The sequence below is a fragment of the Alosa alosa genome, chromosome 11, assembly GCF_017589495.1.
Source record: "Alosa alosa isolate M-15738 ecotype Scorff River chromosome 11, AALO_Geno_1.1, whole genome shotgun sequence".
NCBI classification, from domain to species: domain Eukaryota; kingdom Metazoa; phylum Chordata; class Actinopteri; order Clupeiformes; family Clupeidae; genus Alosa; species Alosa alosa.
The window spans coordinates 4,021,186-4,049,024 of record NC_063199.1 but is presented as its reverse complement, the minus strand read 5'-3'; the positions used below and the strand labels follow the sequence as shown (position 1 = coordinate 4,049,024).

Below are 27,839 nucleotides of genomic sequence, written 5' to 3'. Positions count from 1 at the left end.
GCTTCTCTTTTCTGATTCCATGTTTCTACACATTCTCTTGCAACCTTTTGGCCTGTGGCAGTGTCATTTTCAGTCAGAGCAAACATATTGATAAAGAGGAAATCAACATTAAATCAATATTTGCCAGGGGTATGACAATTTTTGTTTTTAACCGTATGTCTTCTCTAACAAATTATGTAAAAAGTAAAATGCACATAGAAAGGGATTGAAAAATTATTAAAATAATTTGTGGTGCACCATCTTGGTAGGCTAAGGTAGGCTAACCTACTGCAAACAATGTGGGTTTTTTTTTTCCATTTCTAAATATGACACTAATGTTATCCTTAGTCCGATGTGAATATGAGGAATGTAAAAATGAGGGCTTTGATCATGTTCAAGGCTAAGTGGGATTTGTCAGTGGGTTTGCAGGTGAAACAACCTTTTGTCCCCAGGAGAGCTGACCTTGTGTTCTGTGTAAAAGTCTAATAATTATGTTATTTAGTCATAACAAGTAGCAGGAAATTAAATGTCTGAACGGGTGACGCAGCTATATCCTGCAGTCACCATTAATAACGTAGTGGGATGTGTCTGTTTTGGTGTTGACTCATTCAGTTCAGTTATTTGATCCACCTTACTTCTGTCAGCTGAAATACCTTCAGCATTATTGAGGAAAGCTTTAGCATTAATCCTTAATTAATGAGAGCCTCATAGATTATTACAATGTTAATAGTATTTTTACTTTATGATGTAATGTAAGGGAGACACACAATAGAATCAGTTGCTTTTAGATCTCAAATTACTTAACATCTAAATTCAACCTTTTATTTTATTTTTCAAACGAGGACAAACACATTTTTTTAATACTTTTATTTTCTTCATAGAACATTTTATAATCAAATTTTAACATTCACAGTACTGTACACCTTTACCCATTTGATTAATAAAAACACAAGATTCATTTGATTTAGGCTTGGCTCTATGATATTCAGAAATAGAAATTTTCCTCTTTATGTTTCTCATATACATACAAAAGTACAAGAATAAGAAAAATACTTTCCATATATTACACACACACACACATATAAAATGTTCTGTCTTATAAAAGGGCTCCATGTTTATCAAAAATGTCATTTAGTCTATTTTGCCTTTATACACATACATTTACATCTATAGCAACGCTTAGCCCACATTGTTTCGTAGTAATTATGAGAATATGTTTGAGAGTCAGTCTGAGCTACTCCATAAAGACTCCTTGGGAAATCTAACACACAAACAGGGATTCTTTTAAGAAGTTCCAAATGATCACCAGTGTTTGGAGCTAGGCCAGTGTCTTCCTGTAGCTTCGCCCCGTTTTGTTTTGTAGATTGAGGAAATGCCCAAAATATATTCTGGTGGCCCTGACCACTGCCAGATCAGGGCCAGATCTATTGTGTGGATTAAATGCTATGTGGATCTTTATATTTTTCATTTAAACTCAATCAGAGTCTGTGATTTCATATTACACATGATCTTACCCCCAAAAACGTATCCTCTGTATCTCCCTGTCAAAACCATTTCTTGTATCTCACTGCCTAATTCATTTATAAATATCAATATTTAAAGTGGCCTCAGACGATGGGCCAATTAGAAAGATGGATGTTGGATGTCAAGTGAGTATAGGTTATGTAAGATCACGTCTATTATTTAACAAACAAATCCTCGATCAGGACTAATGCTGTGCCATTTCGTTTTTTTTTTTTTTTTTGGGGCTTGTAGTTAATGAAACATCAGGAAGCTTAGTGCTAGTGGCAGCAGTCAGGGTGGTGGGATCTTACAAGATATGGATGGGGGTGGGGGTGGGGGGCTTGAGGAGGTTATGGGGGAGTACCAGGCAGGTACTTCTTCAGGAGATTTCTGATTGTCCATCCACCACCCCAGGATTTTTACTGAAACATAATATCTAAGTAAACCTCAAGAATTTCTCTAAGACACAGCATCCCCTTCATTGAGCTGTGTCAGACCCCTTCTCTCTCTCTCTCACACACACACACACACACACACACACACACACACACACTGACACCTCCCTCCACAAATAAACCCCCCATAGTCCTGAATATCAGTGCTGAAGGGGGTTGTGTGTAGACAAGGTCCCAATGCACAGAATTCGGGGCTTTTCAAACATGAGAGGAATTTCCTTTTTTACTACATGAAAACACAAAACCCACAAGACAGCCCGCAGACAGCTGAGTCTCTGAGAGTCCATGACCTTCTGGAGAAACTCCCTCGGTTATTTTTGTTGTGCTAGTGTGTATTTTTTGGAAGGGATAGCCTGAAAAAAGCAAACTAAAAATGAGAGAATGTGTAAATTGTCAGGTTGCCCAAGGTGCCAGAATGTTTCAACTTAAAGTGAATTACTCCAGGCGGTAACAGAACTGTAGTGTAACACAATAGATATGAAAACAAAACAAAGGACAGGCTGAAGTGAGATCGTCACCAGTTTGTCCACCATGTACCTACGAGTAAACCAGTGTCAAAGAATGAATGGCGGCAAAACACCTGTATTCCACCACAATTTGGTCTTCTTTCTCTGGTCAGTGCCATTCATACTATAATTCATCCTTTCCCCCCGTCAGTTGCTACTTCAGAACAGTGCCCAGAGGGTGGTTAGTGGGTTGAAGTCCTAATTTGCAGGGCTCTATGTCCAGTAATTTTCAGTGTCCGTAAGCCTGGTGATATGTCTGTGAATGCATTATTAAAATGACATTTCAAAAAATAAATAAAAGCTGGCCTGCATGCTGGAAGAGCAACGGAAACCTTAGTGTGCAAGGAGAAACATTAAAAAGACAGAAAGCAGTGTAGTACAGTCTTTGATTTGATCGCTACAGTTTGGAGACACCACAATTCCACTGTCATTTCCATTATATAATCGGTCTCTCCATATTTATCATTGCTATGCCATTCCACCACTTAGAGGCATTGTGAAGAGGACAGATGATTTAAGGTTAGTCAGTACTGAGCGCAGGCTCATCCTGCCAAAGAAGCAATGTCTTAGAGAGGAGGGTTGGCGCTTCCTTACTGAGCAAACTCAAAAAAGAGATCTGATCTAATTTAGCATCTCTAATTAGCGGGCCGCACATGGCAATCACAGTCCGTGTGTGCTGGGGTGACCCCTGCACGACCTTGCCGGTTGACTCAATCAGTGCACACAGTTTGGTTGCGTTGAGAGGATGGACGATGGAGGAGGAGGAGGAGGAGGAGGAGGAGGATATAAAAGGCCTAGACCTGATTTCTGGCAGAAGGAATAAGGCGGCGAGCGGGAGAGTGGAAAGCCTGTAAGGCACCTCCGTGGGTGACGGCCATGCAAGCGAGGGGCTCGGGGGGGCCCTCGTACCCAACAAGGCAAGTTCCATCATGAACCTCTCAACACAGCTAACAGCGTCATAGAGACTGACAGACAGATGCTCAGAAGGCATCAGTGAAGTTCCTCAAGAACTGATCCTATACACTTGGCATGAGATTCATCCGCCTTCATTTTCGCCTCCCGTAGATTCTAGATGGCCAAACAGCAGGCTAACTCTGGCGCGAATCTGGCCCTGATCTGGCAGAATCTCCACCAGATCAGCACCAAATGCCCCACCGGGGTCAGCTATAGCTTGGGTGGGATGTCCAGACATGAGTTCCAGCACCCATGAGAGGCTGTTCAGGTGGGAACATGTATGTATGGCTGTGCGTAAGGAGGTTGTGCTGAGTATGCGTACGGGCTAGCAGTGTTTGTTGATGTTTGTTGTTGTTATTGTAGCTGTTTGTTTGTTTGCTGCTTTCTCAGTTCTCACAGCGTGATGAAGTTGCCATCCTCTCGCATGCTCTCCTGACTGCTGCTGGTCTTGGTGGGACTGCCGTTGTGGGTGGGAGTGGTCAGCGAGCTCAGCGAGGCCTTGCTGTCGGACAGCGAGCTGTTGCTGGGCAGCGACACGCTCTGGGGGAGGGATCTTTGTCCCTGCGGTGGCGCAGAGAGTGACAGTGCGTCGGCATGACTACTGTTGCCATTGTGCAAGAGGCGGTGCGCGGTGTACACGGGCAGGCTGTCGCTCTCAATGATGAGGTCACCGTCTTCGTCACTGTCGCCCTCGGCGACACTGTTGCTGTTGCTGCACTGGCTGACGGTCTGCGACGTGGGGCTGGGCGCAGACGAGTCCTGCGACATGGCCGAACCCCCCGAGCCCGCCGAGCTGGTGCCGCCGCCCAACGATGTCTTGCTCCCGCGATGCACCACGTTGTTGCGTTGGTTGGCCGGCTTGACCGTCACAATCAGGTTGTGACTGTTGGCCACCATCATGTCCGTCACCTGGTCCAGGGACTTGCCGGCCACGTTAATGCCGTTGACCTCCAGGATCTCGTCGTTGACGGCCAGCAGGCCGGTGCTCTCGGCCAGCCCACCGCGGACTAGCCGCGAGATGAACACGCCCGGCACCTTCTCCACGCCCTGCGGCGTGACGCGCACGCTCACGCCATCGCGGATGTAGAAGCCCAGTGGCTTGTTGGTGCCGTGCTTGTGCAGGCGCACGCGCCGATGTGTCTCGGGCAGGATGTCCACGTCGATGATGGACGAGATCTGGCGGAAGTCCTGGGGCATGCCAATAATGAGCTGCTGCTTAGACTTTGGCTGGGCAGGGCGCAGGCCGGCCAGACCCTTCTTCCGCCTCTGCAGGGAGTTGGTGGGAAAGACAACCGGCTCGTACTCATCTGAGACAGAGAGAGGGAGAGGGAGAGAGATAAGCATATATGTTTACATTTACATATGATTACACACACACACACAATTTGTTTTTTCAGTTTTGTTAGTACATCATTTATTTTACACAAGTTTAAGTTCTTTTGTTCCTCTGAATGATATGGCAATACAAAAAATAAACTGTCATGCCAATGAAACACATTTGAATTGAATTGAATTGAATTGAGAGAGGTGAGGGGGGTGGAGACCAGAAATGACCGACCAGGGAGACATGATATGGGTAGAAGAGGGAGAGGGAGAGTGAGAGGGTAAAAAAATGAAGAGAAGAAAAATGCCTGAAAATTAGAGGTGAGAACGCTTGAGAAGTCCCTGTCGCTGCTCAGCTTGTGTCTGATGGAGGTAAATTGAGGGGGTGGCATATTTTCAGCTCGCTCACCTCCCCGCCACCTTAACTGGCACTGAGTGGTTACGTAAGGCACCAGAGAAGCCCTGGCATGCTGAGAGAGAGTGAACGCTGTGAGGGGAGAGGCTGGCACAGGTTTCTCAATCTGCTTTAATCTTCTCCACTCCACTGCCTCCCTCGCTCCCTCTCTCCCTCTTTTCATCTCTCTCCCCGTCTTCCCTGACTTGTCAGTGTGCATACTGGGGAAAGTCAAGATCGTACCACCATGTAAGAGAAATGAAAAAAAAAAAAACTTAGAAGGATGTGCAATTGCCCACCTAGTAAAGACATTGCATCCACACGGTCACAAGAACCAGTTTTGCCCTTTTATAGAACACAAGAAAAGGTCAACACCTACCATGTCAGATTAGTCATTATTCATTCACACAGAACAACTCTTTATTCATTCCATCTACAGTCCCCTGTGCTGTGAGCTCCCCTGCAACATGCCCATCTCATAACATCGGCATGTAGGTGCCTAGAAGAATTGATAGGTAGGGTTACAGCTGGTGACAGCATTGCAATAAGTGGTAAGGTCACAGAACAACTGCGCCAGCACAAAAAGAAGGAGTCCATCATAATAATAATGTCAGCCAGGCTGGTATGCATGTATGGATATAACGCGGCTGGTTGTAAATCTGTCTCGGCCTTGGCCTGGTCAAGGGTCAAGCGACGGAATCAGATTACATGTGCCGCAGATTAATCAAGGCTTTGGGCCTATGCCGGGTCATCACCACAGCCACGTGAAGCGCATGTCCATCTCCAGTCACTCCAGTCTCTCTCTCTCTCTCTCTCTCTCTCTGAGCTTAGAGAGGAGAGAGCTGCTTGTCTTTGGCTGAAAGTGTGTCAGGTAAGACTGTGCAGGAGGCAGGGGTCTCATCAAGACCCAAATCCAATTCAGAGTGACACTTGTGTGTGTGTATGTGGGGGTGTCAGTTTAGTTAACTTAAATCTGTTTAGAAGGAAGCTCTTGTGCCTCAGACTTGACAATGGAAGCTAGAAGTGTGTGTGTGTGTGTGTGTGTGTGTGTGTGTGTGTGTGTGTGTGTGTGTGTGTGTGTGTGTGTGTGTGTGTGTGTGTGTGTCTTGTTGTGGTGATGTCAGGCTGAGATGCAGGAAGTCATTAACACCCTCTTAAATGAAACGAGCACAAATCAATCCCCACAAAAATCTCCAGTCTGCGGCATCCCAGTGTTCAGCTAGCCTTACAATCAACACCTTCTCAGATAAACAAGCTGAACACTGCAGCTGCTGGATGCCAAGACCAATCTCATCAAACCAGATGTGTCGGTAAACACTACTTCCTCTATTTAAAAATACAACTAGTAGACTACCACTACTATGATCTTATGAAACTCTACTGTAACATCCCAAACAACCTTTAAAAGCTAGATCTGCCCGAACAAAACTACAAAAATTAGATTCAAATGGTCAGGGTGGGAGTAGGGTGGTGAGGGGTAAACATCCCCCCCATCTCATTAATTATCCAGGGAGGTCTGCATATAACTGCCAGAGATGCCGTGACAACCAGGGCTAGACAGCCGGTGCACTCTGACCCCAGTGCTAATCAAAAGTGACACCCACCATAGCCATCTCCTAATGAAAAAGACTACAGCTCCCAGCAGTGGGGGGTGGGGTATGATGGTGTGTGTATGGAGGGGGGGGGGGGGGTGGGTTGTTTACAGAGCAGAGAAGTGTCCACATAAGTCTGTATAAAGCTTATTCCCTGTGCCCAATACTTTGATGCATGTGTCAAGGTGTGTGTGTGTTCTTTGCCTCTGAGACTGCCTTGAAACCTGAATGAGTGTACCCTTCCTGGCTGCGTGGGTTGGCTGGCTGGTTGCTTGGTGTTTGCGTGCGTGTGTGTGTGTGTGTGTGTGTGTGTGTGTGTGTGTGTGTGTGTGTGTGTGTGTGTGTGTGTGTGTGTGTGTGTGTGTGAGGCTAATGCCGCCTGCGTCACTCGCGGCTCCTCGGCAGCCTCTCCAGCTTCCCTCCCCGTCTTCCTCCATTAGTCTGAGTGTCTGGACCCCCGCTGGGAGTGGAGCTGGCCTGTTATTAAAGCCGGCCGGCAGCTGGGGGGAGGCAGGAGAGACCACTACAACACGCGGGGAGGGGGGGTGGACAGACGGGGTGACACAGGGGGTAGGAGGGAATGAGAGAGCCAGACAGGGGGGTCAGGGAACGTTTGGCGGTCGGGTTGGGGCGGGGGATATGGGGGGGGATTGGGAATGGAGGCACAATGTGTTGCACCCTAAAAACCCTGGACTTCAGCGTGTTATGCTTTGTGAGATCAGAGGTTAATGCATCCTAACAACAGTGTTTGTCATGTGTGTGTGTGTGTGTGTATGTGTGTGTGTGTGTGTGTGTGTGTGTGTGTGTGTGTGTGTGTGTGTGTGTGTGTGTGTGTGTGTGTGTGTGTGTGTGTGTGTGTGTGGTGAACACAGTAATGCATCGCACTGGGATCAAAGGCTAATGCAGACCACTCAATACTGATTAAGGAGAGGGAAAACTTTTATGTGCTGCGGACGGTACACTACAGCAATTCTGCATCAGATACATCAACAGGAAGTTGTTGTCTCACATACACACGCAACCTCACATACACACACATACACACACACAAATCAGAAAATCTAATTAGGAAGATTATGTCGTTCCATGTCATAGATGACTTAAGAGACGTTTCACTTTCACTCTGCCGTCATGAGGCTAAACACCTAACCTGGCCTTCATGTGATTCTAGAATACAGGTGATCAGCTGACACATATCCTGATGATTCTGTCTCTGTGACAACATGAAGTTCCTGAATTTGTGTCATATGACCTCCATGTCAGCCAGTTTTGCTGGTCCTCCGTCAGGACAAATGGGTTTGCATTTGCAAAGCATGTTGACATTATTGTGCCATTTATCAGATTACGCTGTCCTGGAGTGGCATGTAATGTGCACTACAAACAGATACGCTCAACACACGACATGTCAGCCGACACGTAAACAGTTCAGGAAACAGCCTACAGCTAGAAAACAGGTTTCTGAATTGCTTATAAAATACCTGAGTGTTTAAAAAAACAAATACGTCTAGTGTACAAATACATAAGTGACCTATTCTTTAAAAAACAACTATTTTCTGAGAAGAGTTCCTTGCATCAGGAACCGGAGATAAAACTGATGGAACAGCCAGAGGCCCTCAACAAAGGGCCATTAATCAGAGGGGTCCTAAGTGGAACTTTTTAAGGTTCCGTTTAGAAGTCATGCCAAGGAACTCCTGCATCCTTTTCTCTAAGGATTCAGAAAAGTACCCAACGTGAAAAGCAGACAAACGAGACACAAGACTAGAAAAGACTTAGTTCAACAGTTTTGGGAAGACAAGGCTGCATCTCAACTCGATTCCCAGGACACACAAAGGACTCCCTGATCTACTGACTCACCTGCAACGAATGAGAAAAATAAATAAATAAATAAATAAATAAATAAAAAGCCAAACAATATCTGCCAGTCGTCTGCAGCCTCAGGGCACAGACACTGCGGAGCTTTCTGGACATATTTCTGTGGATTAGAGAGACACAGAGAGACTTTACCCACTTCCTCTCCCTTCTCCCCCAAAACAAGGCCAACTAGGAACTACGGACGGAGAGTCACAAGGTCGGGTCAAAAATATCAAACTGGAGTCTGCGTTCAGGGAGGAAAAGCGTTCTCGACTGCCTCTGTGAGTTTGTCACCCCCCAAGCACCTGCTTTCTAGAAAAGCAACATGCTCAAACAAACAGAAAACAAAATGGTGGTGGCTCAGCCTCAGTCACAATGTGACTCCCTGTTTTTATGTATTAGCTCTGTGAAACATTTCACCTGAAAGCTCATCCATCAGACTCCATGTGGTGTGACATATTTTGCCGGGTTCTGGAGGCATGTCTGTTCCTCTGAGCCACCTCTGTGCCCCAAACCTGTGAGTGAGAGTCCCCCAGCAGTGATTTGTACCTATCATACCTCCCCACTAAGATGGCCCTCACATTGTGCCTGTGACACAAACCAGAGCCGTGAGTATCAGCCACAGCCAGCAGCACAAACACAAACAGTTGCTGCTATGTTGCAAACACAATGTGTTAAGTCAGTGATGGAGGCAGGCATCCTCCTGTCTCTGCTGCAAAATCCACTAGCAGAAAAGCCCGCAAATCTAATCAAACCAGAGAGGGTGACGCTATCTGGCTTTCCTCAGGAGGGAATTTGCAGGAAATTTGCAGACACAAGGACTCCATTTCTGTAGCGCTGTTCCATTTCGAAAAAAAGTGACACTTGCCGTGTCCTAAGTATTACTGTTATCTCTCCACCCTCTATTTCTTTGTGTCTGGCTTGATCAAGCAAACACAACCTCCCACCATTGACCAGACTACACAAACACGGCGCAGTCACTCTAAATCCATGCCCAGTGCCCAGTGGCTCGCTTCACGGCAAACTGTGCTCCTTTGTGCACCTGTGTGTGTATGGAACACTGGGGCTTATTGATAGTAGAGTTCCACCTATGCATAGTGTGTTATTATAGTATAGTATGGCATCTCGAGTCCGGCTTCACGCTTCATAACGTTGTGCTTTTGCAAAGGGACGGCGCTTATTGACCATGTAGCCATACATCAACGTGGCAAGTTATTATAAAATAATATGTCTTATTGACTGAGAGCCTATTAAATTACAGTAAGTCTTCCGGCACTGACTTGCAGAGTGGAATGGGCTACAGGCACAGCCATTATTGCAGCCGGGCATGTTTCTTACCAGCCATGCCGACTCAGAGATAGTGTGTGACTTGTGCCTTCCAGTGTGTATAGTGGCAGTGTTGTCTGTCTGGGTCAGACACAATAGGGTTTTTAAGCGAGCTGGCTGCACTGTCTGATAGAGCGGATGGGTCTGTCCCTCTGTCTGTCTGTCTTGCTGGCAGGACACGGGTAGGGGAAGGGCTGGTTGGGTTGGGCGGCGGGCGGCGACCGTGCGCTCACTGCCACTCTGTGGTGCCGCGGGGGCTGGCTGAAGTGACAGCCAATTCCATTTGGATTAATCCAGCTGCACTGGGCACAGCTGTGATGACAAATATCCCTGTGTGTGTGTGTGTGTGTGTGTGTGTGTGTGTTTAGTTGTTTGCATGTGTGTGTGTATGTGTTTGCTTGCTTGGTTGGTCGTGTGCGTGTGTGTGTGTGTGTGTGTGTGTGTGTGTGTGTGTGTGTGTGTGTGTATTGTTGATATGTGTGTGTATATACCAATACCGAACAGCTTTAGCAGTGTCCAATCCAAGTAGGATTGGGATGTTGTGTTGTAGCATGACTGTGAATGAAGGCGTTGGGGTGGTCAGCTGAGATCTGAGCTGGACATGGCTCTGATAATAAGCATGGCAATGCATCCTCCCAGACCAGATCAATGACAGAGCTTATCGCTGGATGCTGCCCATTGCAGGAATCATTGGATTACACAGAGCTGTGTGTGTGTATGTATATAAGCATGCAAGTGTGAGTGTGTGATTGTGTGTGTGTGTGTGTGTGTGTGTGTGTGTAAGCATGCATGTGTGAGTGTGTGATTGTGTGTGTGTGTGTTTGTGTTTGTGTGTGTGTGTGTGTGTGTGTGTGTGTGTGTGTGTGTGTGTGTGTAAGCATGCATGTGTGAGTGTGTAATTGTGTGTGTGTGTGTGTGACTGTGGAACAAATCCAGCTGTATTCCCCCTGTATGAGGCAGCTGTGGGCCGCACGTGGGCCAGATATGGCCCAGAGTCCCCCTCTATCTGGATTCCTCCTGTACAGAGGCAGACCAGCCTCACTGCTCAACCTGTCTCCTGTTACAGCTCCAGCCTGGTGTCTGCATTGTGTCCCATGGTTGGCAGAGGTGTCACCAAGCCCTTCCTCTTACAACCACCAGTGCTCTCTTGTCTATTATCAGTCCCCAACATCTCCCTTTGTCTCTTTCATTCAATTTGTCTCAACTTCTATCTCTTTCAAGGCTACAATGAGCAGCAATACACCCAATGAGAACCTGGGCTATTTTGGGGTCTAAGGTCGGGTCTTCTATTGTGCAGTAAGTAAGTTAGCTCAAATAGGGTGTGGCATACTGATAGGCCAGGCTGTCCTGATAGACACACTTCAGTTCTGGTTTCTGTTGGAGTGCTGCTCTGTCTGGGAGGACTGTGTGTGTGTGGGTGTGTTTGTGTGTCCGAAGGGACTACTTTGTTCTGTCCAGGTCCTATGACACTGACCTCATCCCAACACACCAACCATCTGGAGGATGACGCCCTGCCATATGGTCACCACGGTAACCCCCCCTGCCCCACCAGTTTGGTCAAAAGTAAACAAGAAGAGAATCGAAGATTCATCAAAATCTATACTCTACACACACAGTCCACACTGGATGGTGTCATTAGAACAGGCGCAGAATTACATAATGCAGACAAACAGTGACCGTAAGACTACCTACAGCAACCTAGCAGGACTCATATTCTATATTCTATATTCAATACACAGCCAATTCACTACACAATAACATACAGGTATACAATAACATATACACACTTACATGTGTAAGTCATACAGTACACAGTATACAATATCTAGTATGATATGAAACAGACATTCTGTAAAACATAGTATATGGCAAAGTTGGTAAATGGTAAAGTGTTGTGAGGTGGGTAAGTTGGCTCTGGTGCTGGTTCTGACGAATTTAGGGCCACATCTGGACCAGGGCCGTGCCAGGGTCCAGGCAGCGTTGGCTGCTATCTGGGTACTGGGACGTGAGTAATGGGTTTTGTCTGAGATTACCCATGGCTCTGCCAAGGCTTCACTCTAATCCCTGTCTCAGATTATTACTGAGATACTGCCACGTGTGTGTGTGTGTCTGTGTGTGTGCGTGCGCCCCCGAATTAGAGAGAATGAGACAAGAGACCTTTGGTTTACATACACACACACACACACACACACACACACACACACACACACACACACACACACACACACACATTGGACTTTCATGGTAAACTTCTCTACTGTGTCTGGGTAAATAATCAGAGCTCTGAACAACAAAACATTGTTAACAGCACTGCGCAGTGCTTCCTCAAACACTCCATATGTTTCCTCATTAAAGAGCCACAGGTGAGACCAATATTCTCCTTCTCCTTCCTCTCATGGGCTTTGGGTTTCTGGCTCTGGGTTTCAGCTGAAAACTCAGGGCACAGCTAAGTGTGTGTGTGTGTGTGTGTGTGTGTGTGTGTGTGTGTGTGTGTGTGTGTGTGTGTGTGTGTGTGTGTGTCTAGTGCACCTACTCAAAAAGCAATGTTGTAAAACTAATTCAATTCCTTGGGAGTCGCTATCTACAAATGGATTGCGAGAGTGTGTGTGCATATGTGTGTGTGTCCGCTCAAACACACTCTGTTCATGATTTAAAATGTTGACAGCTGCCAGGTTTAGCAAGCATTCCATTCATTCTCCCTTCAACCCCCCTCTCCATACACACCCTCTATTCTCTCCCCGTCTCTCTCTCTCCCCTTTGTACCATGCAGCTACAGGCATATCGAAGAAATACTTTAAGTCAGGTACGATACTATTGTCTGTTCATCATAGATACTCACACACACACACACACACACACACACACACACACACACTTAACTGAGTCACACAAACGTGACAAATCCTAATCAGTTTGCTGCTCCTCCATCGAGTCACGTTCTGATCTCTCATTCACAAACTGGGCCTAAAAATAAGACTACTGAATAACAAAACAAGCGCGTCATCTGGGGAGTGGTGTTCAAAGCTTTCACCATCTCGCTCGGGCCTAAATTTAGCCCAAGCCACTTTTAGCCCCGACACAGTTAAAAAGGGAAAAAAAGGATATAACCGCATATATCCCACTCCCTCACCGTCTCCATCTCTCACACGCGTTTGTCTTTCTAGCCCCCCACCCCTCCACCCACCCTCTCCACCACTGCCGGTATCAAAGGCGTATTTTCCATTTGAATCGTTGTCATGGCTGCAAGGCACAAACACATGCACCTGTACCTGTGATGGTGTAGCAAGCCCGGTCTACACTGAACTCCCAACCAACACATATTCAGACAGATACAGACACACACACACACACACACACACACACACACCTTACCCCCTGGTCTTAGTGCATAGAGTAAAGCATAATATTAATAATGGGATAGGAAGACAACATTTGGTCTTACTTTGCGGAATGGCAAAGTATGAATGATACAATAACATTTTAATGTTATTTTCACATTGTAACATTCTACAGTATCTCAAGACTGAAAGTGAACAAAGTCTGTTACTTGGTAATCATTATTAAGGCCAATTGATATTTGCTTGCATCTATATTTAACAACATTAATTTGTTAGTGTAATGGCGGAGTCTATTACATGACAGACTTAATGTTGGAGCTCACAATAGATACTCAAGATCGCTGCACATTTTTTTTATCCCAATGACAGCAGGTCATAAATATTTGCCATTTTCTGTTTGATCAAAACTTCTGTTTGCTTCAAGTATTTACCCTTACTGGCTCCTGCCATCCTTCCACTTGTTTACGAAAGGGTCTAACTGGAACCTGAGTGTGTGTGAGATCTAGTGTAACAACCTGGGATCCTCCAAGGAGGTTATTACGTGACCTACGTAGGGAATGGTTTCAGAGACAGTCAAGTTCAGAACTGAACTCAGTCAAGTTCAGAACTCTGCTCTTCAACCTCAACTTCCTTTAAAACCTGCTTCACCTCTGACTCCAAACAAAGCATTTGGGAAATACAATAACAATAAACAATATTAAGTTCACCCATTTTCAGTTATTACAATGGTATCATGTGATCACCAATTACTTCATATAACTTCTCTGGCAACTGCTCGAGTAACTGCAACTCCAAACAGACACTATGCACATATCCGTGCACACAGACAGACAGACAGGCAGATACACACAGACACACACACACACATACACAGAGAAGACGGGAGAAGCAGATGAGTGCTATGTACACAGACAAGGTGCACAGTGACACAGATCCGTGGTGAGAGTCTGAGGTGGCGGAAGACAGAGGGGGCTTGGCGTTCCGTCTGTGGCAGGTGTCCGCTTCTCCCGAGCTGACCTCTGTGGGCACGGAACCCCACAGACAAAGGAAAACAGCCCTGTTCAGGAACGCACACACCTGCATGGCAGATGTTCTTGGTACACTCATCTTTCCCCCTCACATTCCTTTTTTCCATCTCTCCATCACCATCACTATAATTTCTCTCTATCTCTCTTCATCTCTTGTTCTCACTCTCTCTCTCCCTGCATGCCTTCCAGGCTGCCATCCATTCCTTCCATGTTTTCCCCTGTTTTTCATTCCTTCTCGTCTGTTCTCATCACACCCCCCCCCCCACCCCACCCCCGTCTCCGCTGGAGCCTCACAGTCGGCGGCGTCTCACAGCCTTGTTTTGAGGTGGAATGGTTGTTACTGCTGAGGAGATCTTATCTCTCTATCAGTATGCCAAGGCAGCGTGCTAGCAGGAGCACTAACTCTGCCACGTGCCAGAAGGAAAACGATAGTGCCTCAATGTGGTACACTGAGCAATTATGTACTCATTATGAGAAGCAGACAGCAAACACACACACACACACACACACACACACACACACACACACACACACACACACACAGACACACACACACACAAACATGCCTTTACATGAACACATACTGTATATTAACTCAAATGAGCATGTGTGTGCTCACACCTAAGCACAATCACACACGTAGAATATTGTCAGTCATTCACATCTGCACACAGACATAGAGCACAAACATGTATGCAAACAACCACACATACACGGTTACAAAACTCACAGAATTACACGAAAAACATTAACACTGCCCTTCTTAACCCTCAAACCACAGACACCCACAGACACACACAGACACACACAGACACACACAGACACACACAGACACACACAGACACAGTATAATCCCTTCTAGGTGCCAAAACAACTGCAGTCTCTCCAACTCGCCTGTGGTGGGTTGTGGTTTGGGATTTTCTGTATGTCTGCTAAAAACAGCAGCAGAGCCAGCGGGCTTTACACCTGCCCAACACACTCCCTCAGTCACCCCCTTACACACACCACCACCACCACTTCTACGCCATCTGTAACAAAAAAACCTAGCAGCGCCTTCACGCTAATGTAAATCAAAGCCTGTGTACTGATAACAGTCTCTGGTTGTGATAAGGGAGAGAGATGGAGGCTTTTTTTGTTGTAGGGTGAGACTCACAACTGACCGTGTTGTATGCTAATGAGACAACACCCCCCCCTTCATCACAGCGCACTTGGTCACCCCGAGGCAGAGCAACCCAGAGCGCCGTCTCCAGGGGTCCCCGTCTGAAGTGCTGCCTGTTCATTACAGACACATGTGCACAGCCCTGCACGCAGCACTGCAGCAGCATGAAGCTGTTAGGAAGCTGGCAGCCACAAAGAATCTAAACTTGAGAACTTATTTAAAAATGAAATCCACCCCCCCCCCCCTCAATCTGTGCCAGGTCAGGACCACATCTGCCCCGGACTCTGGTGATTTCAGGGGGCTGGTGGGGGGTATTAATTCCCTCTACTTATTCCTCCGCCTTCATTTTCTCTCCCTCTTCAATCCTGTCTCTCTTTCTCTCAGTTTCAAAGAAAGAGAGAAAGAGAGAGAGAGAGAGAGAGAGAGAGAGAGAGAGAGTTAGCTGGTTAAACTCTGAGCTTTTAAATCCATCTGGGGAAAACTAAATCTCCCTTGAGAACGAAAGAGCATTTAGAGGGAGAGAGGGACAGAAGAAAGAAGAAGAAAAAAAACACAGCACGAAGAAGAAGAGGGAGAGAAGAAAGAGAATAGGAGAAAAAAAAGAATCCTATTTTCCCCTGCCAATGCATCTGAGGGCCCCAGGATCTGTGCCCCTATTCTTGCCCGAGTAAACCTTCTCCCAGAAGCCCAGGCCAGGAGAGGGACAACCACAAAGTCCCCTGAATGAGGCATGATTGAGTCAAGCAAGTGTGTGTGTGTGTGTGTGTGTGTGTGTGTGTGTGTCTCTTTGTGGTGGTGTATCTGTGTGTGCATGCATGTTACGTCCTTGGGTGTGCATATGCAATTGTGTGCGTGTGTGCATGCATATGTGTGTGTGTGTGTGTGTGTGTGGCTTTGTGTGTGCATGTGCAACAATGTATGTTTTTGTATGTGTGTGTGTGTGTGTGTGTGTGTCTGCTGTGCATGCGTGCGTGCGTGTGTGTGTGTGTGTGTAAGCATGTCTGCTTTTCTTGTGTTTGTGTGTATGTGAATCTGGCTTTATCTGTCTATTCATTAATCGCCAACTAAAGAAATCAAAATGAGCAGACATCTTATCTGACTGTGTGCCCTGTTGCCTGGGGAGGGGGCTCACTCACTCACTCTGGGTGCTGACTGCCTGTGTGTGTGTGTGCGTGTGTGTGTGTGTGAGGGGTCTGGAGCAGAGCGGTCACTGGCTGGTTCCCATCTGCCCTCACAATCACATTAGCCCGACGCTGCTCTCTCAGTGCACACTCTGTGGGATGAGCTCACTCTAAAAGCCCCATCAATCTCTGCTCTGAGGCGCGGATGCACCGCATCGTGGCACTAATGTTTCAGTGAGGAGGGGGGAAGGAACAGGGTGGGGAAGGCTGTATATTTGTGTGTGTGTGTGTGTGTGCGTGTGCGTGTGTGTGTGTGTGTATATGGGGAGTGGTGAGTAGGTGCATGTTTATATAGCTCGGTGTGTTGTGTGTCTAGAAATTTGCATGCAAATGTTTGTTCCAAAAAGGGGAACACTGTGTGTGTGTGTGTGTGTGTGTGTGTTACTATTAACCGCTTATCCCTGTGGAGTAAAGCATCTATTACACCCCCACCCCCAACATCCCAACCCGGGTGAATCCAGCTGTCAGTCAACCAGCAGAATCCAGTCCGACATGTTTCTACACCAGATAATGTGACCCTGAGGAATCAATCCAGTTTCTCCAGGGGGTACGTCAAGTTCTGAGCTTGCCTCTCACAGAAGGATTCCTCAAAGGTTTCTTGCACTGACTGAGAAATGAGAAATGCAGTGTTTAGTCTGTTCCTCATGTTTTCCTCTTGTTATTCCTCTATTGTGCTCTCTTGTTCTGTCTCTCTCCGTCTTTCGCTAAGACCTGTTTTGTTTGTAGCCTGCCAGCAGAACTTGTGCCTTTGACTAGTGTACAGACACCCGATAATCACTGTGGTATTTATGCAAGAATTCTGCAGAACTAGTTGAGCCAGTGCCTCACTGTGCTCTGCGTTCTTGGTTGTTTTTGCATGTTTCCTGGTGACTTTCCACACTGCGTTTCTGTGAGCACTTCAAACGTACCACACAGCACAACATAACACTGTGCTGTACTTTGCTCTGAGTTCTGTATCAGACCTCACACCTGCGCGATCCCCAAACAGGGGAGGGGGAAAGAGAACGTCTCAATTCCATTAATCCCCCACACACACACACAACACTGGGCCCTAAGCCCCTCAGCATTTCCATACATACACACACACACACACACACACACACACACACACACACACACACACACACACACACACACACACACACACACACACACACACACACACACACACACACACACACACACCACTTCACTGAACCTTGTACCCTTGGAGGACATCCAACGCTGCACCCACAGATTCAGCCGGTGCAGACCTGAGCGGTGAGGCAGCACAGCGGGTAGTACAGGCCTCCACCGGCGCCATACATCATGGGCCACACCAGAGCAGGAGGAGGAGAGCGGAGCGGAGCAGAGGAGGGGAGTTTTAATCTTTCATTACCCGCATGACACCGCAGCAATGAGGAATGCTCTCCATAATGTGTGCACTGCTGCACACACACACACACACACACACACACACACACTATAGAGAGAAGAATGGAGAGAGAGCCAGGACATCAAAGCACAGGAGAGAGAGGAACACAGAAGGAGAGAGGGTGTAGAGAGAGGGGAGAGAAACAGATAGAAAGAGAGAGAGAGAGAGAGAGAGAGAACACAACAGCATAAAGAAGGCTTTTAGCTTACAGCCCAAGAAAAGGTTCAGGTTTTGAAAAAGAAACCTAACCTTTTATTTCATATTACTTTAAACATACAGTATGTTTACATGGCTTGGCATATTATTTCAGAAAGGAGGACCGAGAAAAGAGGGAGAGAAAGAGAGAGAAAGAGGGAGAGAGGGGGAGAAAGGTCAAGACAGAAAGAAATAGAGCAAATGAAAGATGATGAAAGAGTAGAATTCCTGCATCAGGCAGTCCACAGGAAATCATCACAAACCATCACAAACCATACATTCCCACAGAACAAAAAATGAAAACGTGAAAAATGCATATGAGGTGGAGAAGCCATTACAGCCACGAAATGAAATGTCTCCCGTGAAGGAGATGAAGCTGTAATCGCACAGAGACAGGTACAGGCTGGGGATGACCGCTGCGTCGATAAGCCCACTCCCCAAATGTGGATTTCTCTCTCCATCCAAAACAGGGTTTTATTAGAAAGATCCTCATACAGTAGAGGGCTCAGACTAACAGCCACCAACACTCCAGAGAGGCAGTTTGGAGATTACGAGAGAGGAGGAGTGGAGTGTGTTTGTGTGTGTATGTGTGTGCGAGAGAGAGAGAGGCTGGTACCACTTCTGACAGTGCGGCTAATCTCTGTTCATATTTCTTCTTCTGTCTTAAATAGAAATGAAGTCTACTAGTGCTCTCGGCCTTTCTGGCCTCCGCTCACACTGCCTGTGCAGGTAAGGAGGAAAAAAATGCTGATGATTACCACTTCTGACCGCAAGAGAAGAGATTGACTGTGTGTGTGTGTGTGTGTGTGAGAGTAATGCTGACAGTTTGGACCATAACTTGTATTTTCTGTCGGCTTTGCCTAATGAATGCTGACAAGGTTTTGATTGCTTTTCCAGACTGTGATTCCCATAGATGGCAGCGAAAACTGAAGCGATGCTTTATTAAGTTTATTTTTTTTTGTTGTTTTTTACATCTTGTTTTGTTATTGATTGATCGTGAACAGGTGTGTGATGGTGCTCTAGAACAAAAAGCGTCTCGCTGGCATGACAGGGCAGAAATGCCCCCCTCTCAGATGTTCTGATCACGAGGAGCAGCAGCTCATCACCCACGCAGCAGGGACACCCAGTCCATCAGTGAACCAACCAGCAAGATGGCCGTGCCTGGGCAGCTGTAGGCGGAATTCTCATTTCTCTCTCTCTCTCATTCTCTTTGTTAGTTTTCAATCACTCTTTTTATCCGTCTCTTTTTTGATCCCCCTCATGTGTATACGTGTGTGTATGTGTGTGAGTGTGAGTGTGAGAAACATCTCATTAACTACATTCCTCTCTCCTCTTGGTTCTACTGAACATGTGACAGCGATATATGACACCTCCAGACAGCAGCCCCCATCCCACACACACATCACTGTCAATAGGCCTGAAAAACTCCCACAAGCTTTACGAGTTCTCTAAAAAAAAAAAAAAAAAAAAAAAATTACCCTGGGCACCCCTGTACGCCAACCCCCATCCCCCCGCTGCCCTGACCTCGCCTCTGGTCCCATCTGGGCAGCAGCGCTCCCTCGGCCCACTGAAGCCCGGGCTCCATGCTGATGAAGCAGGAACTGCTCACACACACAAACACACACACACACACACACACACACAGCACTGCACAGCACACAGCGGGATAATTAAGACACACAGCCTGTCTATGCAGCATCCTCTTCCTCTCCTCTCCTCTCTCTGACACACAGCACGCATGCACACACACACACATGCACACACACACAGTCACCTTCAACCAGCTACAACATCACAGGCTCAAGAGGGAAATGAAGGATCTCAAGTGCTTCAATGCAAAGGCAGTCTGCCTCTGACGCTGCTTTGTGAAGTGCACAAAGGGCTGAGATTGTGCTCACGATTGACGCGTGCACAACCAAAATCAAATCACTTCACAAGAGGAGCTTCACTTCAGTGGAGTACATAAACTGGTGAATGATAAACTGCAGCTTATACTGTTCTGACAAGTCCGGCTCCTTAGTATAGCTGGTAAAAGGTTAACAAAAAAAGGAATTTCACTAAGACTCTTTTGTTCCTAAATTAAACTGAGCCCATTGTGAAATCTGCTTGTTTTTTTTTCCAAAACAAGAACAATGGCACCCAGTTTGTCTCCTTCCAGATTAGCATTTCAAAATAACGCTCTGTGAACAAGCAGAACATGTGTGCACCCGTGAGGGGAATGGAGGGGAGGGGAGGGGCTTTCGACAGAGTGGGAGAAGCGTTTAAGAGCATTACTGACGCAGTGCCTAAGTGTAGCCCTTACAAATAACTTTTCATCAGATCAGCAGAATATGATGTAATATCAGAGATTTTGTCTTTTTTCCCCCCGAGGAAGAAAAACAAGATGATGATGATGATGAGAATTAGGCAGAAATAGAGGGGCAAGCGAGAGAAGAAGACGTTGGAGGAGGAGAGAGTCAAGTCAGAGAGAGAGAGAGAGAGAGAGAGAGAGGATTGCAGCCTGACAGGTCAGAGGGAAAAAGGGGGGCATGGCCTGTGTCATGGCTTTAGATTAGGTGGAGAGGTCATCAGCCCCGTCTCTGCCCTGCACTGCTATCAGTCCTCGCATTCCTGAGGGCTGACCTGCCAGCAGCTCCGTAGACCAAACCTCTGAGAAGAACCAGCGCATCAGCCCAACACCACCACCAGTCTCGTCGGCACCTCAGTGTCTCAGGACATATTTCGGAGACTAATCACCGACCTGCTTTCACAACAATACATGCCACCCATAGTTTGTGTCTCGTTTTCATAGCTACTAACAATGAGAAGATTCCAGATGGATAGGCGCCAGCCTAATGTATGTTTTTCTTCCTTGCTCCTATGCTCTGCCATTAATGTACCTTAACATTACATTAATGTACCATGTACCTTTATGGCTCCTAAATGAAACAGTGTAGTGGTGGAGTGCACTTCAGCTAACTCACAAAGCCTCTTCATCAGCATCACAAGCTCTTGAACATAGCCAGAGCCACAGCTGTACACTAAACAGGGTAACTTCAACAGCAATAGCTGTTCTAAGGGGTCTGTGAAGAGGAGTTCCTCAGCTGCAGACCCTCTCTACCCTCTTAACCTTCTGGTACCACCTGCTTTAACCAAGCCCTTTTTTCTTACCTCGTCTTTGGATGATGATTCTTAGCAGAGGGTTGGCCGACGACACGGCCTTGTGGAAGTTGTCGTCGTTGTTGATCGGGAGCAGGTCGCCGTGGATGTCGGCATAACCAAGTAGCAGCTCAGCGCCAGGGATGCGATGAATGGTCTGCAGCAACTTGTAGAACTCCTGGAAGCCGCCATTGTTGGTCTTCTTGAGGGCGAATCGTCTGTATTCGGCCTCAAACTGCAACAGAAAGATCAGAAATCCAGAACAGAAAGAATCAGAATCAGAATTTCTTTATTCTTTATTGTTATTGTACAGAGTACAACAAACTTCCAGTCCTTACAGTGCGTTCAATAAATACATTTAAAAATGTCAAAGCAATAATATATCCAACCCAATCCACACACAGACATATTCTCACCCATCCCCCACCTTCCACACTCTCACACACACATACACACACATAAAAGAAGGAAGTAGTGCAAGATGATAAATACATTCAGGTAGGTACTGTATCCTTCTGTACTGAACATAAACTGGTCATTGGAGCTCCTACAAGGACATAGACCATTACAGAGAATCATTTCTACTCAAATAACCACTTCTAACCAAAGACCTCTTCAGAGAGATGCTCAGGGTTTTGCCAAACTGTGATAAACCTTAGAATCCGAGAATCATCAAATGGGTTGTGCAAAGAGCGATTTTTCAGTGAGTTTCATGTAAAACTACAAAAAGCTAGACTGATCTATCTCTATGTGCCAGTGAAATACTGCTGTACCTTAGGACTGACTATTAACCTCCTCATAATGGCTCCTCCCTTTGCCATTCATTCTTCCCCTCACTGAGTAGCCCTTCACCCAGTAAATCAGTGAGGGCAGCTTGTAAACTTGTTCTCACTCTCGTTCACACTCTCTTTCTCTCACTCGCTTTCTCTCAATCTCTCTGCAGTCCATATTACTCTCTCTGCGGGCCAGAGAATGTCCACTTATTCCACTACGAAGTCTAACAGCTTGACATGATTTTTCTGTATTGACCTCAGTGATTTTTCTGCTGCGTGTGTCTTTGATGTCCACTCGCTGCCCAGTGCTGGCTATTCAGATGACAAATGGACGGCAGACACTAGCAGGGGTGGGGGTTTTTAGTGGGCCGGGAGGGTCAAAGCAGTCAGGTAGCAGGTAGAGTGTTGATGGTCATCCAGCAATGACAGAATTCATCTCTGCCTCATCTTATCTCACCTAAAACACACGGCACAGGTTTCTTTGTCGACCTGATGAGGAAACTGACCTGTGGCGTAACATCGACTGACTTCCTCCACTGCAGTGACGCGTGTACACACACAAACAGACAGACAGAGAGACAGAGGAATGAACTAAACAAAACATCAGAAGACCAGCTGTAACGTGGCAAATCGCCGCAAACCCTCCGCTGGGATTGCTCACTGTGTCTGATAAAGTGGATGACAACTAATAAAAGTCATCTTGGCAGCAATGCTAACATGCTAAGAATAAGAGTGTTTTTTCTCAAGCTGTTTATTTTCACCGTGATTTCCAGCACACCTGATACTCTCTGCTGATAGTCCATTTTCGACCCACTATTGTATCCCTCAGGCTCAGATTTGCAAAGCGCACAGAGACATAACAAGCTACAAATGGATCTTTGATTCCGTTAACTGCTCCATCACCTCTATTCACAGGCTGAGAAGAGGGGATCCAATAACACTCTTAGGGAAAGAAATGGATCCTTTGAAGCACACAAACTTTGGGTATCTTTCACCCTGTAAATATGAGAGAATCCATGTTTTATGATGAACCATTAAATGCTTTTTTTTACAGTTGTTTTCTTCTAACAACATACAACTACATAATAAATCTCTATAAAAAGCAAGAGTTCATACTGATGCCAACTAATACCAAATATCTTTTAAGCCTAGTTCTTCCTGTTCAGTGAAATAAATTCAGTCCATCTTTAAAGGAGCGATTTGTAGGATTGTTACCGAACGTTCTGTAGACCAAAATCAAAACACTGGTGAACGTTCTCAAGACTACTTTGCTAATTTGGCAACACAAATAGGAGGACACACCAGCCCATTATTAATACGCTATTCTAGAATGAATCGTTCAAAACATAAACGAAAATTCCAAGAGATTCCACCCCGTAACTCATTTTTTTTTCATGTCTTTTACGGGGTTTTACGGGTTGTAGTAATGTTGTCAAATAAGCCATTACTTCAATTCATCGTGTTTCCTTACTCTCTGACAACATATGGTGATCACTTTTGGAATGGTTACAATTTATTTTCCATTATTTCCTACATACTGGTCCTTTAAAGAACCGAACTGCACGCTGTTACTAGCTGACCTTTCCCAATTCATCTGTAACTGGCCAAAATCCCTACTAATCATCCTCAACTCCCTCATGACAAACAGGCTCTGCTCTGCACCCCCAGCCTCTTGACCCATCTCATCCACTTTCAAGTAATCAGCAATCCACCCCCTTCCACACAGACACACACACACACACACACACACACACACTGACACCACCAGTCTCCCCCACACACCAGCTCAGCTCCAGCTGCATCAGAGATAGAGAGAGAGAGAGAGAGAGAGAGGACACAACATGCAAGATGAGCAAAAGCTGTCTGACTCACTACAAAACATTTACGTGCATGGCCATTTCTTTATGGCACGCAGTTCTGACACTGACATAACTCAAGGCATCCACCCTCTGTATCCTCTTTACCCGCTTCAGCCTCAGGAATCTGCATGTGCTCCTGTCTGCAGGTTCCTTACAGAAATGGCAGAGTGGCCGCAGGACAACAAATCTTTTTTAAAAAGTGACTGTAATCGCACACATCTCAAAGCAGTTGGCTGTGACTCAGGGCAGTCACTGTTTTTTACCATCTGATCTGCTCCGCTTTCAGTCTGTTTTTCCTCATCTTATACGTCAACGCTGAGAGAACTCATAGGACTCTCAGCTGCTTGCCTGTGCCTGAAAGGTTTTTTATTCACACCAGAACACTAAGGGCCAGTTTCACACACATGGAATAAGCCGAGTTTTATACTAAAAGCTTTTTTTTCCCCATTTCAATGGAAATCTTCATTGCGGGTCTTTTTAGAACTAGGCTTGATCCAGCTCTCTGAGGGTGTAATTGACAGAACGAGAAGTTCAGAATAGAAGTGTGGTCTGCTCTCCTCTCATTTCCATGGAATTCCCCTTAAATGAGTAAGGGCGTGAGCTGAAGGGTAAGTGGGTGTTTGTTTTGTGTGTGACCCCAAATCCTTCCTGTGACTTGGGAGGCAATGATCGGATCCCTCTGGTGAGTCAACAGTGAGTGTATGCGTCCTCATTCAGCACCAATCTGCTGACAATGAAGTAGGATGGGATGTGTTTTTTGAGTCAGTGAAAAGCTAACTATCATTTGCATTCACTTGGCTCAAATGTTCCAGAGAAATTAGAGAAACGCCATGCTGGGGTGTGCGGGAGTCTACTTGAGGGGCCGGCTAGCCGACTGGGCCATGAGTGAAACTGCCCAGGCACAGAGTGCCTTTGATGAGATTTGTTTGAGGAAGCATTTAAAACGCAAACTCAATTTCCCACCTCAGTTTTCAAAGAGGACTTCCAAACAAAGTGTTTATTTTCTTCCTTATTTGGAACAGGATTTAGCCGTCTGTTAAAGGAGCTTTTCTCTAACTATTCCTAGGTTTTACATGTTACCATTTAATGCTTCCTTGCATTCCGAGCAAAATGAGGTCTGGTATATATATGGCAGCATGTGGTCTATGTTGTTTCCTTGTAAGACATTTGGAGCACTCATGATTGTAGCAACATTCCTAACTCAAAAACCCAACACAACAATTAGGTTTTGTGTTGTGGGCAGTGAATTTGCTTGATGATGTATGAGTCTGTCTTCAGATCATGAGTAGGCCTAAGCTTCATGATTACTATTTCAGTTAGCCTACTGGTGAATATATTGCACTACATCAGCCAATCTCTCTCTGCATTAGGCTTTCGTAAGGGATCAGTCCATTCTAAGCGCCCCCGGTCCCCGGCCCCCATTAATGTGGTGGGAAGCCTACTATAACATAACCATAGTCACAATCAAAATCACAGTCCCACCACAGACACAAGGGTGACCCATCTGATCAAACAGATATGTTACAATCCAGAAACAGATCTATTTAACCATAGCTTTAAGCGGTAATGTGATGTTAGATATGAGAAGTTATAAACCGTCGCTTTGCTTATTGCACCCCAATAATCATAACACGTCATTGAAGTGTTATGACAAGATTCGACTCTCCAATTAAAATGTAGCCTCTGGTCGTAGTTCTTCGTGAGACAGTCACATGCAGAAATACGCTTGTTGCACAATCATTATCCGTACAACATGCATTATTAATCGATAGCGCCCCAAAGCTAATGCGCGTCAAGAGGACCGCAGCATCGCAGCGCGCAAAGATGCAATAACATCTGACCATAACACATCGGGAGACTAGGGATAGGGAGAGCGCTCCACATCCAGAGGACAGCACGACCTGTCAGGATTCACCAGGCAGGACACCAGCCAGGCTTCTGCCTCGCATCCAGGACGTGCCGACACATACAAATGCGAGATCAGCAACATCAGCGTTTCCCGCTCCGGGTGGATTAGTTCATTTGGAAGAAGATACAAGCTCGGATGCGCTGAAAAACGCAGCGCGGGGAGCTCGTGAACATCGTGTATTTTAGCGCACAAGGTTAGGCTATTTGTGCCACCTGTCCCCGCGCTCGTGCATGCACGCTGTTTGATAACGCTAAAACGACCAAATATATAATTAAATCTCAACAACTTACTTTGCTTTTCACCTCCACCAAATTGTCCGTATTTCTCAGAGGCGTCCTCTGATTCCTTGACATATTCGCTGCGTATTCCCAAAGGGCGTTCTGTGCCCGGGATTCCCTAGATACAGGACTGAGCAGGCACTCGGTCAATCGGCTTTAAGCGCGTTTGCTAGTAGTAGCATGGAGGCTGACAGACGCAGGGTTCTCCTCGATCCGCAGTGCTGCTTGTAGAGTACCAACTGATCCGTGTCAGACTGTTCTCCTGACAATGGGCGGGGCGTGTCTGCTTCAATAACAATGACGTTCGTGGACACACCTCTCGAGGGCGTGGTATCGCCCGGATTACAGTAATACAGTCACTGTTGCCTTGGAGATTAGGTGTATATCAGGTGGGCCAACGCACCTGACTGATAGGCCTACTGTGAATATGTCAATAGTTATTTTTAATAGGAAAGAGCAACTGGTGACATCATTCGTTGTATTTTAGGTTATCAATATAAACAACTGTGGGATTACTTCATACTTCAGAGGAAAAGGGAAAGTCTTTATATTTCCTGCTATTGTTAATTTTCCAAATATTGCCTATCTTAATAGCAGTGATGTAATAGCCTACAAAGTGAGGTTCAGTGACAGTACCGGGACACTCAGTCCCAATCGACCCCCCCCCCCAGCCCACACACACACAAAACTCAATTGTCCATGTCTATGAAAGGAAGGAAACGTTCACTAGATAAGGCATTGCTCATCTTAAAACCAAAAACAAAGAATTTGTTAACCATTAAATGGCAGAATTGAGTGTGTGGTGTGAAAAAACAGGAGGTGTGAAAATATCTTCTTGTTCTTCACTGCGCTGTCAAACATTACTTCTCCTTTCCTCTCTTCCCTCTCCAATCGTTGGAGGATTTATGCCTCTGAATAATCAGTATCAGCCTGTGTGGGTCTCTGAGGTGAGCAAGAGGAGTTTGGGCACTTTATAACCAAAGATACCATCTGTCATTGGACTTGTTGGACTTACCATGGGTAAAATTTATATTGTTATAGTTATTGTGTTGTTGGTGATACGCTACAGAAACATATGTTTTCATTTGACAAAGATTAATTGTTCATAAGCTTAGATGTAATGTAATTCTGTTGACTTTCCACCACGAGTGATGATTTACAACAGTGCGATGTACAAAAAAAGTGGACCACACACGTCAAGACAGACAAGGCAAACCAATATCAAATTTAAGAGAGAGAAAAAACCCAACACAACAGAACAAAGAAAACTCCCAAGATGTCTTGAAGCTCTTCCATGTTCGCTAGTGTCTCCTGTTGAGCCTCTAGTCTGCGTCCAGGTTTCCCCCCGGCACGGGGCCTCCTGACAGCGCGGATGATGGAGAGAGAAGGAATGCTGGAATGTAGAGGGAGACGGTAATCCTGCAACCTCACTGGATGCTCAATGCTTGCCAGGTCTTTGATCTTCAAACTGCTGAGGAGGGGGGGGGGGGGGTTGAGGTGGGCAGGCAATATCCTGAGTGCAAGGCAAGGGAAGCAGGTTCTTGTGAATGCATACACTGATAAACACACATGCATAGGCACAGTCTCTCTCTCTCTCTCTCTCTCTCTCTCTCACACACACACACACACACACACACACACACACACACACACACACACACACACACACACACACACACATATG

At 46.1% G+C, this 27,839-nt stretch overlaps 1 protein-coding gene across 1 annotated transcript; it reads right to left on the bottom strand.

Moving 5' to 3' along the window:
• Nucleotides 1-1,729: 1,729 nt before the first annotated feature.
• pard6a (par-6 family cell polarity regulator alpha) lies at nt 1,730-26,409 on the bottom strand. Its single transcript, XM_048257810.1, has 3 exons — nt 26,168-26,409; nt 21,349-21,571; nt 1,730-4,704 (listed from the first exon to the last, which is right to left on the bottom strand). The coding sequence occupies exons 1-3, from the start codon at nt 26,228-26,230 to the stop codon at nt 3,791-3,793; spliced, it is 1,200 nt and encodes a 399-aa protein (XP_048113767.1). The 5' UTR covers nt 26,231-26,409; the 3' UTR covers nt 1,730-3,790.
• Between the last annotated feature and the right edge of the window lie 1,430 nt (nt 26,410-27,839).

Bases quoted from the DNA above. Each gene is read 5' to 3' on its own strand.
- pard6a (XM_048257810.1), bottom strand. From the start codon at position 26,230: ATGTCAAGGAATCAGAGGACGCCTCTGAGAAATACGGACAATTTGGTG. The intron at 21,572-26,167 runs GTAAGTTGTTGA...TTTCTGTTGCAG, and splicing joins TGGTGGAGGTGAAAAGCAAA to TTTGAGGCCGAATACAGACG. The intron at 4,705-21,348 runs GTAAGAAAAAAG...TCTCTGTCTCAG, and splicing joins AATCATCATCCAAAGACGAG to ATGAGTACGAGCCGGTTGTC.